This window comes from Stegostoma tigrinum, chromosome 6 (genome assembly GCF_030684315.1).
Source record: "Stegostoma tigrinum isolate sSteTig4 chromosome 6, sSteTig4.hap1, whole genome shotgun sequence".
Lineage (NCBI taxonomy): Eukaryota > Metazoa > Chordata > Chondrichthyes > Orectolobiformes > Stegostomatidae > Stegostoma > Stegostoma tigrinum.
In genome coordinates this window covers 108,395,113-108,412,952 of record NC_081359.1, presented here as the reverse complement: position 1 = coordinate 108,412,952, position 17,840 = coordinate 108,395,113, and the positions used below count along the sequence as shown (strand labels likewise).

General features: G+C 48.4%; 1 protein-coding gene across 1 annotated transcript in view; it reads right to left on the bottom strand.

The window, feature by feature from the left end:
- Nucleotides 1–11,196: 11,196 nt before the first annotated feature.
- Nucleotides 11,197–17,840, bottom strand: part of mogat2 (monoacylglycerol O-acyltransferase 2) — a 50,147-nt gene continuing 43,503 nt past the window's right edge. Inside the window, exons 4-6 of the mRNA XM_048533125.2 lie at nt 15,821–15,995; nt 13,577–13,776; nt 11,197–11,530 (exon numbers count right to left, since the gene is read on the bottom strand). Of these exons, the coding sequence (XP_048389082.2) occupies nt 11,376–11,530; nt 13,577–13,776; nt 15,821–15,995 (530 nt within the window). The 3' untranslated portion in view covers nt 11,197–11,375. The remainder of the gene's footprint in view (nt 11,531–13,576; nt 13,777–15,820; nt 15,996–17,840) is intronic.

Genomic DNA, 17,840 nt, shown 5'->3' with positions numbered 1-17,840 from the left:
GAGGTTGGAGGCTGTGGGTGGGAGGTCCCCTGAGGTGATGAGGTCGTGAATGGTGTTGGAGATGATGGTTTGGTGCTCGGGTGTGGGGTCATGATCGAGGAGGCGGTAGGAGGTGGTGTCGGAGAGTTGGCGTCTGGCCTCGGCGATGTAGAGGTCAGTGCGCCATACTACCACTGCGCCACCCTTGTCTGCGGGTTTGATGGTGAGGTTGGGGTTGGAGCGGAGGGCTGCCCGTTCTGCGGGGGAGAGGTTGGAGTGGGTGAGAGGTGTGGAGAGGTTGAGGCGGTTGATGTCTCGACGGCAGTTGGAGATGAAGAGGTCGAGGGAGGGTAGGAGGCCTGGGGGTGGTGTCCAGGAGGAGGACTTGTGTTGGAAGCGGGTGAAGGGGTCAGTGGAAGGAGGGTTGGGTTCCCGGTTGAAGAAGTAGGCATGCAGGCGAAGACGGCGGAAAAACTGCTCTATGTCCGTCCGTGACTGGTATTCGTTGATGTGTGGTTGTAGGGGTTGTAGGAGCCTCTTGCTCCCCAGAGGAGCTCGAACAGTTCATCCACTTCACCAACACCTTCCACCCCAACCTTCAGTTCACCTGGGCCATCTCCAGCACATCCCTCACCTTCCTGGACCTCTCAGTCTCCATCTCAGGCAACCAGCTTGTAACTGATGTCCATTTCAAGCCCACCGACTCCCACAGCTACCTAGAATACACCTCCTCCCACCCACCCTCCTGCAAAAATTCCATCCCCTATTCCCAATTCCTCCGCCTCCGCCGCATCTGCTCCCACGACAAGACATTCCACTCCCGCACATCCCAGATGTCCAAGTTCTTTAAGGACCGCAACTTTCCCCCCACGGTGATCGAGAACGCCCTTGACCGCGTCTCCCGCATTTCCCGCGACACATCCCTCACACCCCGCCCCCGCCACAACCGCCCCAAGAGGATCCCCCTCGTTCTCACACACCACCCTACCAACCTCCGGATACAACGCATTATCCTCCGACACTTCCGCCATTTACAATCCGACCCCACCACCCAAGACATTTTTCCATCCCCTCCCCTGTCTGCTTTCCGGAGAGACCACTCTCTCCGTGACTCCCTTGTTCGCTCCACACTGCCCTCCAACCCCACCACACCCGGCACCTTCCCCTGCAACCGCAGGAAATGCTACACTTGTCCCCACACCTCCTCCCTCACCCCCATCCCAGGCCCCAAGATGACATTCCACATCAAGCAGAGGTTCACCTGCACATCTGCCAATGTGGTATACTGCATCCACTGTACCCGGTGCGGCTTCCTCTACATTGGGGAAACCAAGCGGAGGCTTGGGGACCGCTTTGCAGAACACCTCCGCTCAGTTTGCAAAAAACAACTGCACCTCCCAGTCGCAAACCATTTCCACTCCCCCTCCCATTCTCTTGATGACATGTCCATCATGGGCCTCCTGCACTGCCACAATGATGCCACCCGAAGGTTGCAGGAACAGCAACTCATATTCCGCCTGGGAACCCTGCAGCCTAATGGTATCAATGTGGACTTCACCAGTTTCAAAATCTCCCCTTCCCCTACTGCATCCCTCAACCAGCCCAGTTCGTCCCCTCCCCCCACTGCACCACACAACCAGCCCAGCTCTTCCCCCCCACCCACTGCATCCCAAAACCAGTCCAACCTGTCTCTGCCTCCCTAACCGGTTCTTCCTCTCACCCATCCCTTCCTCCCACCCCAAGCCGCACCCCCGGCTACCCACTAACCTCATCCCACCTCCTTGACCTGTCCGTCTTCCCTGGACTGACCTATCCCCTCCCTACCTCCCCACCTATACTCTCTCCACCTAAGATAATAAAATGTGAGGCTGGATGAACACAGCAGGCCAAGCAGCATCTCAGGAGCACAAAAGCTGACGTTTCGGGCCTAGACCCTTCATCAGAGAGGGGGATGGGGGGAGGGAACTGGAATAAATAGGGAGAGAGGGGGAGGCGGTCCGAAGATGGAGAGTAAAGAAGATAGGTGGAGAGAGTGTAGGTGGGGAGGTAGGGAGGGGATAGGTCAGTCCAGGGAAGACGGACAGGTCAAGGAGGTGGGATGAGGTTAGTAGGTAGCGGGGGGTGCGGCTTGGGGTGGGAGGAAGGGATGGGTGAGAGGAAGAACCGGTTAGGGAGGCAGAGACCGGTTGGACTGGTTTTGGGATGCAGTGGGTGGGGGGGAAGAGCTGGGCTGGTTGTGTGGTGCAGTGGGGGGAGGGGACGGACTGGGCTGGTTGAGGGATGCAGTAGGGGAAGGGGAGATTTTGAAACTGGTGAAGTCCACATTGATACCATATGGCTGCAGGGTTCCCAGGCGGAATATGAGTTGCTGTTCCTGCAACCTTCGGGTGGCATCATTGTGGCAGTGCAGGAGGCCCATGATGGACATGTCATCAAGAGAATGGGAGGGGGAGTGGAAATGGTTTGCGACTGGGAGGTGCAGTTGTTTTTTGCAAACTGAGCGGAGGTGTTCTGCAAAGCGGTCCCCAAGCCTCCGCTTGGTTTCCCCAATGTAGAGGAAGCCGCACCGGGTACAGTGGATGCAGTATACCACATTGGCAGATGTGCAGGTGAACCTCTGCTTGATGTGGAATGTCATCTTGGGGCCTGGGATGGGGGTGAGGGAGGAGGTGTGGGGACAAGTGTAGCATTTCCTGCGGTTGCAGGGGAAGGTGCCGGGTGTGGTGGGGTTGGAGGGCAGTGTGGAGCGAACAAGGGAGTCGCGGAGAGAGTGGTCTCTCCGGAAAGCAGACAGGGGAGGGGATGGAAAAATGTCTTGGGTGGTGGGGTCGGATTGTAAATGGCGGAAGTGTCGGAGGATAATGCATTGTATCCGGAGGTTGGTAGGGTGGTGTGTGAGAACGAGGGGGATCCTCTTGGGGCGGTTGTGGCGGGGGCGTGGTGTGAGGGATGTGTTGCGGGAAATGCGGGAGACGCGGTCAAGGGCGTTCTCGATCACCGTGGGGGGAAAGTTGCGGTCCTTAAAGAACTTGGACATCTGGGATGTGCGGGAGTGGAATGTCTTGTCGTGGGAGCAGATGCGGCGGAGGCGGAGGAATTGGGAATAGGGGATGGAATTTTTGCAGGAGGGTGGGTGGGAGGAGGTGTATTCTAGGTAGCTGTGGGAGTCGGTGGGCTTGAAGTGGACATCAGTTACAAGCTGGTTGCCTGAGATGGAGACTGAGAGGTCCAGGAAGGTGAGGGATGTGCTGGAGATGGCCCAGGTGAACTGAAGGTTGGGGTGGAAGGTGTTGGTGAAGTGGATGAACTGTTCGAGCTCCTCTGGGGAGCAAGAGGCGGCGCCGATACAGTCATCAATGTACCGGAGGAAGAGGTGGGGTTTGGGGCCTGTGTAGGTGCGGAAGAGGGACTGTTCCACGTAACCTACAAAGAGGCAGGCATAGCGGGTGCCCATGGCTCTCTCCACCTATCTTCTTTACTCTCCATCTTCGGTCCGCCTCCCCCTCTCTCCCTATTTATTCCAGTTCCCTCCTCCCATCCCCCTCTCTGATGAAGGGTCTAGGCCCGAAACGTCAGCTTTTGTGCTCCTGAGATGCTGCTTGGCCTGCTGTGTTCATCCAGCCTCACATTTTATTCTCTTGGAATCTCCAGCATCTGCAGTTCCCATTATCTCTGAGTATAGCAACAAGTTCAGTTCTGATTATTATCCAGTGACCCCTGCTGGCCATTATTTGAGAGCAACTTTGTATTTGTTTGTGATAATGGGAACTGCAGATGCTGGAGAATTCAAGATTATAAAATGTGAGGCTGGATGAACACAGCAGGCCAAGCAGCATCTCAGGAGCACTGGGCCTGCTGTGTTCATCCAGCCTCACATTTTATTATTTTGTACTTGTTTGTGTTGGACCATTTATTAAATCTTCTGTTATTCATTCTCCTCAGTTTTGAAAGCTCTATTTGTCAAAGAATTAAGCTTCATTTGTCACAAACTCCACAGCCTTATCGGGATGCATGTTCCAAATTGTTTTGAGTCCAATTGTGAAAATGTAACAATGAAACATACAAAACAGGAGCAGGATTAGGCCATTCGGCCCTTCAAGCCTGCACTGCTATTCACTATGATGATGGCTGATCATCCAGTTTAGTGGCCTGTTCCTGCTTTCTCCCCACACCCTTTGATTGCTTTAGCCTCAAGAACTATACTCAACTAAAAGGGCTTCCAATTGGGGTCACTGTTTAATTATTTCGTTCCAGTTTAGGGACTGTCTTTGTTCATTGGTATCAGAGTAATCTTGACAAACTAGAGAAAGTGGGAACAATTGCCCATGCTGCTACCCAGAGTATGCACTCACTCCATGGAATATATACATCCTTTCTTAGTTGGGAGACTAAAACTGCACACAATACTCCAGGTGAGACCCACCAAGGCCTTGTATAACTGCAGTAAGACATTCTTACTTCTGAACTGGTCCTCCTGCATTGAGGACCAATGTACCATTTGCCTTCCACACCTGTTCTTCCTCTCACCCATCCCTTCCTCCCACCCCAAGCCGCACCTCCATCTCCTACCTACTAACCTCATCCCACCTCCTTGACCTGTCCGTCTTCCCTGGACTGACCTATCCCCTCCCTACCTCCCCACCTATACTCTCCTCTCCACCTATCTTCTTTTCTCTCCATCTTCGGTCCGCCTCCCCCTCTCTCCCTATTTATTCCAGAACCCTCACCCCAACCCCCTCTCTGATGAAGGGTCTAGGCCTGAAACGTCAGCTTTTGTGCTCCTGAGATGCTGCTGGGCCTGCTGTGTTCATCCAGCCTCACATTTTATTATCTTGGATTCTCCAGCATCTGCAGTTCCCATTATCAGTGCAACCATTGTAGTTACTTTTACTTCAACCCAGGACTGTAGTTTCAGACTCAGCCTCTCCACTCTTCACCTTAATGAAAAACTCTATCATATAATTGTCAAGGGACTCCACACAGCAGCATTGTTAATTTAATCCTTTCCTATTGCATAGTACCTATTCTAGATTAACCTGGTCTCTGGATGATTCCTCATTGTCTGGTCTATGAATCCATCATGCACTCATTCTAGGATATCATCTCATACAAACACATGCTCACAGTCAGACACACATACTTACAATGTCTCAAGCACACATGCGTACGCGCGCATACAAACACACACGCGCGCGCGCGCGCACACACACACATACATTCTATTTTGTTCAAAAAGCACACTATTTGCAGACAGTCAGTCAGTCAATGTGGCATTTTATAAATTCCTACTTTTGAAATAAAACCAGTCTCACTCCAAACACAGACAGACTCTAAACAAGGCCTCACACCTAAGATGCATCATCTGACATGAGATGCCACCTCATCTACCTTTTAGGTATCTTGGGATAGTCACTTGAAAGAAATCCTGGGATTTGCATAGTAATTGATCAAAACCTGCATCGACTTTTTAACTGTTTAAAGTTTTAACAGCTACCTTAGGTTTGTTCAATACATTCGCATTAGTTCTATGACCCTTTGATCTTTTGCTTATAAATTCTGTGTCTGATGCAGCCTCTTTCACTAACACCTGAAGAAGGATCGAGACTCTGAAAGCTTAAGTTTTTAGATAAACCTGTTAGATTATAAACTCTCTGATGAAGGGTCTAGGCCCGAAACGTCAGCTTTTGTGCTCCTGAGATGCTGCTTGGCCTGCTGTGTTCATCCAGCCTCACATTTTATTATCTTGGAATTCTCCAGCATCTGCAGTTCCCATTATCTCTAGATTATAAGCTGGTGTTTTCTGATTTTTGACCTTATCCTCCACAAAACCATTGCTACTTTGATTTATCCAATCTACGCATAAATTAAAGTCACTGCTGATTACAGCTGTGCCCTTATTGCATGCCAACACAGCAGGCCAAGCAGCATCAGAGGGGCAGGAAAGCTGATGTTTCAGGTCGAGACACTTCTTCAGAAACGGGGGAGGGGAAAGGGTTTCTGAAATAAATAGGAAGTGGGGGGGATGGATAGAAGATGGATAGAGGAGAAGATAGGTGGAGACGAGACACACAGGTCAAAGAGGTTGGGAGGTAGGGAGGGGATTGGTCAGTCCAGGGAGGACGGACAGGTCAAGGGGGCGGGATGAGGTTAGTAGGTGGGAGATGGGGGTGAGGCTTGAGGTGAGAGGAGGGGATGGGGGAGGAAGGACAGGTTAGGGAGGCAGGGACAAGCTGGGCTGGTTTTGGGATGCGAAAGGGGGAGGGGAGATTTTGAAGCTTGTGAAGTCCTCATTGATACCATTGGGCTGCAGGGTTCCCAAGCGGAATAGGGGTGCTGTTCCTGCAACCTTTGGGTGGCATCGTTGTGGCACTGCCGGAGGCCCAGGATTGGCATGTCAAATGGTCGACACATTGTCTCCGCCTGCTCCTGCCCCACGAACTTATCTCCACCTATCTGGACTCCATTTTCTCCCCCTTGGTCCAGGAACTCCCCACCTACATCTGTGACACCACCGACTCCCTCCACCTCCTTCAAAACTTTCGATTCTCTGGTCCCCAACACCTCATCTTTCCCATGGACGTCCAGTCCCCACACACCTGCATTCCCCATGCAGATGGCCTAAAGGACCTTCGCTTCTTCCTGTCCTGCAGGCCCGACCAGTCCCCCTCCACTGACACCCTCATCCACTTAGCCGAACTTGTCCTCACCCTCAACAACTTCTCTTTCGATTCCTCCCACTTCCTACAGACAAAGGGGGGTGGCCATGGGTACCTGCATGGGCCCAAGCTATGCCTGCCTCTTTGTAGGTTAAATGGAACAGTCCCTCTTCTGCACGTACACTGGCCCCAAACCCCACCGCTTCCTCCATTACATTGATGACTGTATTGGCACCGCCTCGTGCTCCCACAAGGAGCTCGAACAGTTCACCCATTTCACCAACACCTTCCACCCCAAACTTAAGTTCACCTGGACCATCTCTAATACCTCTCTGTCCTTCCTGGACTTCTCTGTTTCTATCTCTGTCAACCACCTGGAAACCGATATCCAATTCAAGTCACCGACTCCCACAGCTACCTAGAATACACCTCCTCCCACCCACCTTCCTGCAAAAATGCCATCTCCTATTCCCAATTCCTTCGCCTCTGCCGTATCTGCTCCCAGGATGAGGCATTCGATTCCCGAACATCTCAGATGTCCGCATTCTTCAAGGACCACAACATCACCCCCCCCGCAGTGGTCGAGAATGTCCTCGACCGGGTCTCCCACATCTCATCCCTCACACCCCAACCTGGCAATAACAACCAAAACAGAATCCCCCTCATTCTCACACACCACCCTACCAACCTCCAGATACAACGCATCATCCTCCGACACTTCCGCCATCTGCAATCCGACACCACCACCCAAGACATTTTTCCATCTCCACCCTTATCTGCTTTCCGGAGAGACCACTCTCTCCGTGACTCCCTTGTTCGCTCCACACTGACCTCCAACCCCACCACACCCGGCACCTTCCCCTGCAACTGCAGGATATGCTACATTTGCCCCCACACCACCTCCCTCACCCCCATCCCAGGCCCTAAGAAGACTTTCCACATCAAGCAGATGTTCACTTACACCTCTGTTAATGTGGTATACTGCATCCGTTGTTCCAGATGTGGCTTCCTCTACATTGGGGAAACCAAGCGGAGGGCCAGCGTTCACTTTGCAGAACACCTCCGCTCGGTTCACAAGGAACAATTGCACCTCCCAGCCACGAACCATTTTAACTCCCCCTCCCATTCTTTAGATGACATGTCCATCCTGGGCCTCCTGCAGTGCCACAAAGATGCCAACCGAAGGTTGCAGGAACAGCAACTCATATTCCGCTTGGGAACCCTGCAGCCCAATGGTATCAATGTGGACTTCACCAGCTTCAAAATCTCCCCTCACCCCACTGCATCCCAAAACCAGCCCACCCCATCCCCGCCTCCCTATCCCCTACTCCCACCTCAAGCCGCAACCCCATCTCCTCCCTACTAGCCTCATCTCGCTCTCTTGACCTGTCCATCCTCCCTGGACTGACCCAGCCCCTCCCTATCTCAGCATGTACACTCACCCTTACTGGCTCCATCCCTGCCTCTTTGACCTGTCTGTCTCCTCTCCACCTATCTTCTCCTCTATCCATCTTCTATCCACCTCCCCCTCTCTCCCTATTTATTTTATAACCCCAATCTCCTCCTCCATTTCTGAAGAAGGGTCTCGGCCTGAAATGTCACCTTTCCTGTTCCTATGATGCTACTTGGCCCGTTGTGTTCATCCAGGTCTACACCTTGTTTTGTAAGATTATCAGTGAGGTTTATAAAGTGGTTTACTTACACAGGCGAGAATCTACATATCTTATTATGCAGGGATCCGCACATGCTTAAACTAATCAAAAGTGTGGGGCACAGTAATTCCTGTGTGCATTTTCCAAGGCAAGACCTCAATCAAAATCGACTCACCACCCAATTGGCATCCTTTTCTTATGGTATGTAAGTCTTAAACTTGTGAAGCAAAAATGAGGCTATTCAGTCCATTGTGTCCATGCTAGTCAACAAACAAAACCTGCATTAATCCCATATTCCATCTTTTGGCCCATAGGCCTAGGCGCTATGGCAATGCAAGGAAGTATCGAGATAATGCTTAAATGTTAAGAGGGTGCCTGAACTCAACCATCCTTTCAGGCTCTCACCACTCTCTGGATGAACGTATTTCTCTTCAACACTCCCTTTGCCTTCAACCATTTACATTATCTGCTTTACCTTACCTAATAACTTGTTGCTCCCTTTGAAATTTGGCATTCTTGCAATTCTGTCCTGATGAATGCAAGACAAAAAGCTTCAACAGATAAGGGTGAGCCGGCAAAAGTGGGTCACCTTCCGGCTGGCAAGTGAAAAAGAGATGGGGACTGCAAAGCAATATAGTTAGGTTAAGTGAGTGGATAAGGATCTGGCGAATGGTGCACAATTTGAGAAAATATTAAATCATCTATTTTGACTGATGAAAAAGAACGTGTTATCGAGATGCACAAAGCTCTGAGATGCAGACGATCTGGGTGTTCTAGTACAGGAATCACAAAAGGTGAAAATGCAGGTACAGCAAGTAATCAAGAAAGCTACTAGAATGTTACAGGGAATTGAGTATGGAGTAGAGAGGTTATACTTCAGTTATATAGGGTGTTGCTGAAACTGGAGTACTGTATACAGCATTGATCACCTTATCCAAGGAAGGATGGAAATACATAGCAAGCAATTTTGTGAATATTTAGGAATCAGAGGCAACTTAATTGAAACATGTTTAATCCTGAGGAGTCTTGTCAGGGTGGATGTGAAAAGAATGTTTCCCCTTGTAGGAGAATCTAGAACTAGGAAGCCGCTGAGCAAAAGTGAAAGGTCGGTCACTTGAAACAGTGATAAGTAAAAATCATTTTCTCACTGAGCGTTGAAGAAGCCTTGGGATTGTTCTTTCTCACCAGGTTTGGGAGCAGAGCCCTTGAATATTTTTAAGGCAAAGGAGGAGAGGTTCTTGATGAGACAAGGGTTGCTCGATTAATGGAGGTTGGCAAGAATGTGGTGTAATCAGATCAGTCACGATGGCATTGAATGGTGCAACAGGTTTGAGGGACTGAATGGCCTGATGTTTGTTCACATGGCGTCTGATTTTGGTGATGAGTTAGATCTATCAATCCCTTCCAAAAGGTATTCTGGCCTTGGTGAGGGTGCAGTGCGAAATCACAACATTGACTGGGGCTAAAAAGCTAAGGGTGAAGGCGGGTTGGATACATCTCTCTGTGCTTTCCTCAATGTAGAAGATGGACTCATAATCCATTGAAGATGGTTAAACAGTTAAGAGGATTAGTTACGGAAGATGGGGTAAAATGAATTTGTTTTGAGGGGGGATCCAAAATCCTAGAAAACAAGAGTGGGAGTGCTCCAGTTCCTCAGCACTGACCTTCTGACAGTGCTTCACTCCCTCAGCACCGACCCTCCAACAGTGCTCCACTCCCTCAGCACTGACCCTCCAACAGCACTCCCTCCCTCAGCACTGCCCATCCAACAGTGCTCCACTCCCATAGCACTGACCCTCCAACAGTGCTCCACTCCCTCAGCACTGACCCTCCAACAGTGCTCCACTCCCTCAGCACTGACCCTCCAACAGCGCTCCACTCCCTCAGCACTGCCCATCCAACAGTGCTCCACTTCCTCAGCACTGACCCTCCAACAGTGCTCCACTCCCTCAGCACTGACCCTCCAACAGTGCTCCACTTCCTCGGCACTGACCCTCCAGCAGTGCTCCACTCCCTCAGCACTGACCCTCCAACAGTGCTCCACTCCCTCAGCACTGACCCTCCACTCCCTCAGCAGTGACTCTCCAACAGTGCTCCACTCCCTCAGCAGTGACCCTCCAACAGTGCTCCACTCCCTCAGCACTGACCCTCGAACAGTGCTCTACTTCCTCAGCACTGACCCTCCAACAGTGCTCCACTCCCTCAGCAGTGACCCTCCAACAGTGCGGCGCTCCCTCAGCGCTGACCCACCAACAGTGCTCCACTCCCTCAGCACTGACCATCCAACAGTGTTCCACTCCCTCAGCACTGACCCTCCAACAGTGCTCCACTCCTTCAGCACTGACCCTCTAACAGTGCAGCATTCCCCTCAGCACTGACTCTCTGACAGCGCAGCATTCCCCTCAGCACTGACCCTCCGATTGTGCAGCACCCCCTTGACACTGACTTTGCGACAGTGCAGCACTTCCTCAGCACTGACCTTCTGACAGTGTAGCACTCCCTCAACAGTGACCCTCTGACAGCGCAGAGCTCCCTTAGTCCTGACCTTGTGAATGGTTCTGAAGTAGTGTCATTGTACTCAAAGCATTAACTCTGATTCTATATCCACAGATACTGCCAGACCTCCTGAGCTTCTGCAGCAAATTCTGTTTTTGTTTCTAACTTCCAGCATCCATCTATAGTTTATTTTTTGTTTAATACCTTAAAATTAGTGCTCTCCTACCACTCAGGGTAGAGGTCAATTTCAGGGAACCAGCTTTCTATGTAGCGATATCCCAGTTTGGGATCATTTATGTGTTTCCATAGCTACTGAGGAAGATTCTATACATGTCCTGCCCTGATTGTTTGTTAAACAAGATCTCAACATATAGTGGAAAATAGCAGAAAAAAAATCAAATACCACACAGGCTTTCATCTTTATTCTGTTCACTGAGTGCCCAAATTGGATGGCTTTTGATAGTTTCCCAGAAACACCGAGCATCCCACTCGACAACTCATTCCATCCCGCAGCAACTCCAAGTCAGTCACTTCATACAGATGGAATGGCAGACAGAAAGCGAAACCAAGAGTGCAGTTAGGAAGAAGGAGCTCAGATAAAAGTTAGATGATTGTCCTCGGCCAGCTTATATTTTGCTTTGTGCTCCTCAAAGAGTTTGATGAGTTCCTCGATGTATTTCTGATGAGTTTCATCAATTTCCTGTTGTGTTGGATTCTCTTTCTTCTCCAAGTCTATGGGTTTGCCGACTGAAATTGAGAGTAAGATTTATTTGTTATTTGCTTGACAGTATAAAACAAATGGCTTTATCAAATGGAGTCATAAGAATTGTTGAACAATGTGGCACAGAAGGAGGTCATTAGACACCCTGGTTCTTTTGGAGCGGACGTGCAATTTGCCCTGTCTAGCTGACTTACTCTCTGTCCCCATGAGCCTTGCGTCATCTTTTTGTCCCCCTCCAGTGTTTTAACGGTTCCCCGCAGAAAATTCCAGCTGGAATGGCTTTGTCTGACATTTTGGGCGCCCATCACCGAACAGCCAGGCTGCAGAAGAAGGACACTCGGCCCATTGTGTCTGCACAGTGCTGTTCATCAGGTATTCCCTTACCTTGTCGTCCTGCCCAACTGCATCACGTCACACCTACCCGGATTGAAATCCATTAGGCGCTAATCAACCCACCTGACCCGTCCATCTAAATCCTCCATAATCTAAGGCTATCTTCCTCACTATTCACCATCTCCTCAAGCTTTTGTTGAAATAAAGAAGAAATTCATCCTCATCTCTGTTTAAACCCCTTACTCTGGGGTTATGCCCTCTGGTCCTGGACCCTAAGGTCAGACTCTAAGGTCTAGAAACTGGATTGTGATGAGCCCTCTTGGAGCAGAGGATCTGCTGTTAGAAATACATCGATATTAATCTCGACAGCCTTTCATAGTAGATAGGTTCAGACTTTTACTCCCTTTTTTGTGATGTTATCTCTGAATGTCATGGCTTGAATTGTATGACCATGTCTCGTTGTTACTTACAGAGAAAAGCGACAATGTTACTAATGACCAATTTCTGCCATGTTTATCTGAGATGGGCAATGCCATAAATTGTTTAAATACTCTACCTCCTCACCTCATAATCAAAGTAACTATGAATTTTGAAGGATTTTAACCACAATTTACAAATCCTTGAGTCAGTCTATGATAAAAACACCAACAAGAAAGCAGCCTACAAGCTAACGCCTGTGCCTGTCTGAAGAAAGCAATGGGGCTAAAACTAAAGAACTAAAGCTAAAACTCCACAAAATTCTGGGAGTCTGAGTAAATTTGAGGAGACAGACAGATTGGTAATTAGTAATGGGTTGAAGAGTTACGGAGAGCAGACGGGAAAATGGAGATGAGGCTGAGATGAGATCAGCCATGATCATATATATGGGGGAGCAGGCTCAAGGGGCTGAATGGACTACTCCTGCTCCTGCTTCTTATGTTCATGTGAACTCTCTTTCCATTGGGATTCTGTATTTGCCTGCAAAGTAAATGGGTGCCCTGACTCCAAACATCACCTTGCCACATCATCACTTACATTCAGGAATCTCTAGAATTCCTGTCTTCAGCACCTGGCCATCGCACAGACTTTAACATCCAACTGCAAGGAATTCCCTCTCAATGGACTCTATATTCAGATAGTTACATTTTTGTTGGATAACTGGATAGCTCCTTCATGAAAATTTGCTGCATGTCACTTTAAAGTTGATTTCACAAACAGTTGAAGTGGTTATAGGCAGAAGGTGAGGAACATAAAATCTTTGTTCACTTTAACACTTCTCAAATATGTCATCTTAAATATTTCAGTTAGAGCACCCCTCAATCTTATAAACCCAATAGTGTATAGACATCATCTATGAGACCTGTCCTCATCGATTTAACCCTTCTAGCCCAGGTACCACCTTGGTGAATCTAAACTGTACCACCTCCAAAAGACTCTATATCCTCCCTGAGGTACAGTGTGCAGAACAAAACACAACTTATTCCAGTTAGATTGGAGTTTTAACTACTAGAATGTAACTTCCACTCCTTTGTCTTCCAGCCCTTTTGATGTGAACATCAACTATCCACCAGCCTTTCTGATTATGTTTTGTATCCATCCATTAAATGTCAATTATCGAGTAATTTCCTCCAGCCATTTTCCCATTCTGGTCCTCTGAAGTGAATTGATAATTAATGTATTCATTGACAAGACTTAACTTTGGTTGATGATGTTGATCAAGCATGTAGCAAGATGCCTTCAAATACGGTGGTGTTACTTACCCACTGTGTGAATGGGCTTTCTGTAGGGCATGAGACCGAAGCAATACTGGAATACACCACGGGCATGGAAAAGGGGGAGTGATATACCCATCACCTTCTGCAAACGTTCCTGGATCTTTCTTAACAGTGAGCCCTTTGGATTGTTCACCTGATCAAACACTTCATTCTCACCAAAGGAAAATACCGGAACAAGGGAGGCCCTTGTAGAATAGAAGCAAACAGAAGAGTTTAATTTTTCAAAGAGTCTTTTAGTCAGATTATAATATTTAATTACAGTTTGTTAGTGCAGAGCTTGTATATTTCTGAAAAATACCTATTTTTTTCAAAGCTGTTCGTCTTATCTTCATCAGGACTATTTGCAAGAATGCCAGTGTGAAGGTGGGCCAATTTTTTTATAGTGTATGGGGGAAGAATACTGATTAGTGGGTGGACTGCAGAATTCTTTCCCTAAAGGACACCAGGGAACTTGATGAGATTTTTACAATAATTGATGACAGCTTCACGGTCGTAATTACTAAGATGAGAGTTGGGATCTTTTCCAGTGCCAAACGACATAGGCCTTGACATGTCAATTGGGAAAGTAGGGTGAGATTGGCAGAAATGAGCTTCTGGATGTCGAAAGAAAAGAGACTGCTTCTGCAACCAACTTCTGAACAGTGAGACATGAGTCTTGCGAGTGTGAGGAGTATTTGCATCCATTTGTATGGGCTTGGTTAGCTCAGCTGGCTGGACAGCTGGTGGATAATGCTAAGAGTGTGGATTCAATTCCTGCACCAGCTGAGGTTACCATGAAGGACTCTCCTTCTTAACCTCTCCCCTCAGCTGGGGTGTGGTGACTTTCAATTTAAACCATCACCAACAGTCATCTCTCTCTCTCTCTCTCTCGCTCTCTCTCTCTCTAATGAGAGAGCAGCCCTATCGTCTGGTAGGACAATCGTGATACTACCTATTATTTAATCCAGCCTCATGAAATGGAGGTTCCCATTCACCCATTAAATGGCATCAATTCAGAATCAGAAGGCTATAGAGATCTTATAGCACAGAAGGAACCCTTTGGCCCATCATGTCTAGAAATATCCATCTATCCATATTCCATTTTCCAGCACTTGGCCCATAACCTTGTCTGCTGTGATGTTTCTGTGCTCTTAGATGGCCACATTCTTCTTTCTATCCAGCCCACTGTGTCTCAGTGCAGTCCCAGGGTGTGTAGATAGTCTTGAGGGAGCCTGCGTTAACTTGATACCCACTGGCTTTGGAGTTTTGATTGGGTGCCCACCCCCAAGTGGTGTTCATGGACAGAGGGCCCAGAGATACTGCAGATGGAGAGGCAGGTTCACCCTCCTCAGTGTGAAGCACCACAGAGCTGAGGGTGGAGGGGACTGTCCGGCCACCCACTGATATCACACCGACCTGCATGGCACGGTATGGGGTTGTCGCTCCCTCTCGTTGTCTCAAGGGAACAGGGCATTCCCTTCTTTTTATCAGCTCTTTAACCAGGACCCTGTCAGTAAGTGGGGGTGCCATCCATTCCCTGTCCAACATCTCTTGTCAGTTCTACAGGCAAAGGGACCAGGCCCAGTAACTATGAATGGATGACATTTAACCTGGTGCAGGGCCACTTTTTAACCGTGTCGGGTATCCTGGGAGGTCCCAGCAATGCCAAGTTTGCCCAACTCTGGCAAGAGCGAGGGTGGGCTGAGTTTTGCATCATAGCAGCATTGTGACGATGAGGAGAGATCCCCTTCCCCAAAGAGTGGTGAGCTCGTGGAATTCAGGACCACAGAGAGTGGTTGAGGCCAAACTGTTATGTGTTTTCAAAAAGGAGGTAGAGACAGCTCGTGAGGCTAAGGGGATCAAGGGATATGGGGGGGGGGCAGGGGGGAGCGGGATGGGGGGGTAATTAGGGGGTTGAATTTGACGATCAGCCATGAATGGCAGAGAAGGCTCAAAGGGCCGAATGGCTGACGCCTGCTCCTATTTTTCATGTTTTTTATGAAGCTAGTGTGGGAGAATTGCGCGGGGGATTTCATTGAGCCTCGCAGAGAGGAACCTTCCAGAAAATGAGCCAAAATCGACATATTGCTGATTTTTAGTAAAACCCGGCCTTGGGTTTCCATTTGCCAGCTGAATTTTTAAGTTTCACCAGGGTTTAAACCAACAACTAGGGCAACTAGGGGTGGGTAGGTGATTGGTTAATGAGACCTGGTGCTGGTGAAACTACGGCTATTGAGGTATATGGCTTACCCAAACTGGAGAGCAAGCTTGACAAATCCTTTCCTGTTCTTCAGCAGCAGTGTTAATGCTCCTGGTCTTGCATCTAGAGCTTCTGGGGCACCTCCAATGGCAATGACAGCCACATTGCCCCCTTCTGCTCTCTTCAGCAAATACTGTGCACTTTCCTTGGCTGACGGCACTAGACCTGGAATGGGGGAAGAATGCAGAGTGTAAACCAAGAACCATGGAGTAGCCATAGAGATTTCAGAAAGAATGTGCACAAATGTCGCACCTTTTGCAGCCTCAGGACCTGACAAAGCTCTTTACAGACGTGAGCACTTTCTGAAGTGCGAGGATGTTTAAACATATGAATTACAAGCAGGGGCAGACCATTCGGCCCCTCTAGCCTGCACTGCCATTCAGTAACATCACAGCTGATGTGATTACTACAATTTTCTGTGTATCCCCAAAAACCTTTTTGTCTCTTCACTTACCAAAAATCTATCTGTCTCCACATTAAGAATATTCAAAAACTTTCCTGTATATTGTATACCCACAGTCTGAAAACAGTTCTTTTCCCCCTCATTTCAGTCCATGACTGAAAGTACACAAGAATAGAAAGACACAACATTAGTGTTCCTAATGAAGCCATTATGGGTACACAATGGCCTATTTTGTTGTAAATGCTACTCACCATAAAATTATAGTGAACTTGAGTTTGTTCAAACCACTGTCTCTTGCAGCAAGATCGTTCTCCCATTGTCTATGTTTTACGCTGATCTATGCTGGCTCCTGGTCTAGCAAGTTTGAAACTTCACATTTTTAAAATTTCTTTGTAGTCTCACTTGCTCCATCTTAGCAACACATCTCAGGCAGAATTTCTTCAGGAGCCGGAACTGATATGGGAAGGTCAGCAACAAGTGCAGGGACAAGTTCTCAGTGGGGGCTCTGGGCACATATTGGAAGGTCTGATTCCCCCCGTACTGAAGTACTAATCTCATAGTGTATTACAAAAGCAACTCCATCTCCTTTTCCCTCCTTCCTAAACATCAAATATCCAGTTCCCAGCCCTGGTCACCATGTGGTTATGTTTGTGAAATGGCAACGAGATTACATCCATTTATCTCTATTTGTGCCTTTAGATCACTTTGTTGCGAATGCTGTGTGCTTTCAAGTAGAGCAAACTTAACTTGATCTTTTTGATTTCATTCAACATTCAAGTAGCCTTGATGCTCAACTTTATTTCTCCTATCTTCGAGTCTCCCTTTCACCTTTTCCATTCCATTCACAAAAGTTTAAACCAACCCCTCAGCATTAGCAAACCTCCCTGAGAGGTTTTATTTTTATTCATTTGCAGAATATGCACATCATTGTCTGGGTCAGCTTTTAGTGCTCATCCCTAGTTGCCCTTGAAAACAACAGAATGGCTTGCTCGGCCATTCCACAGGGCTGTTAAGAGTCAAGCACATTGCCATGGGTCTGGAGTAATATGTAGGCCAGACCAGGTCAGAATGGCAAATTTCCTTCCCTGAAAAGCATTAGTGAACGCAGTAGTTTTTAACCCCCGAATTTGTTCCATTCATTCCAGATTTCAATTGAATTGAAATTCCACCATCTGCCATTTGAACCCAGGTTCCTAGAACATTCCACGAGTCTCTGGATTTCTAGCCTCACTGTTAACACATTGAAAGCAAGCATGCAGGTGCAGCAGGTAGTGAAGAAAGCTAATAGCATGCTGGCCTTCATCACAAGAGGAATTGAGTATAGGAGCAAAGAGGTCCTTCTGCAGCTGTACAAGGCCCTGGTGAGACCGCACCTGGAGTATTGTGTGCAGCTTTGGTCTCCCAATTTGAGGAAGGACATTCTTGCTATTGAGGGAGTGCAGCGTAGGTTCACGAGGTCAATTCCCGGAATGGCGGGACTATCATATGTTGAAAGATTGGAGCAACTGGGCTTGTATACTCTTGAGTTTAGAAGGATGAGAGAGGATCTGATTGAGACATATAAGATTATTAAGGGATTAGACACTGTGGGGGCAGGAAGCATGTTT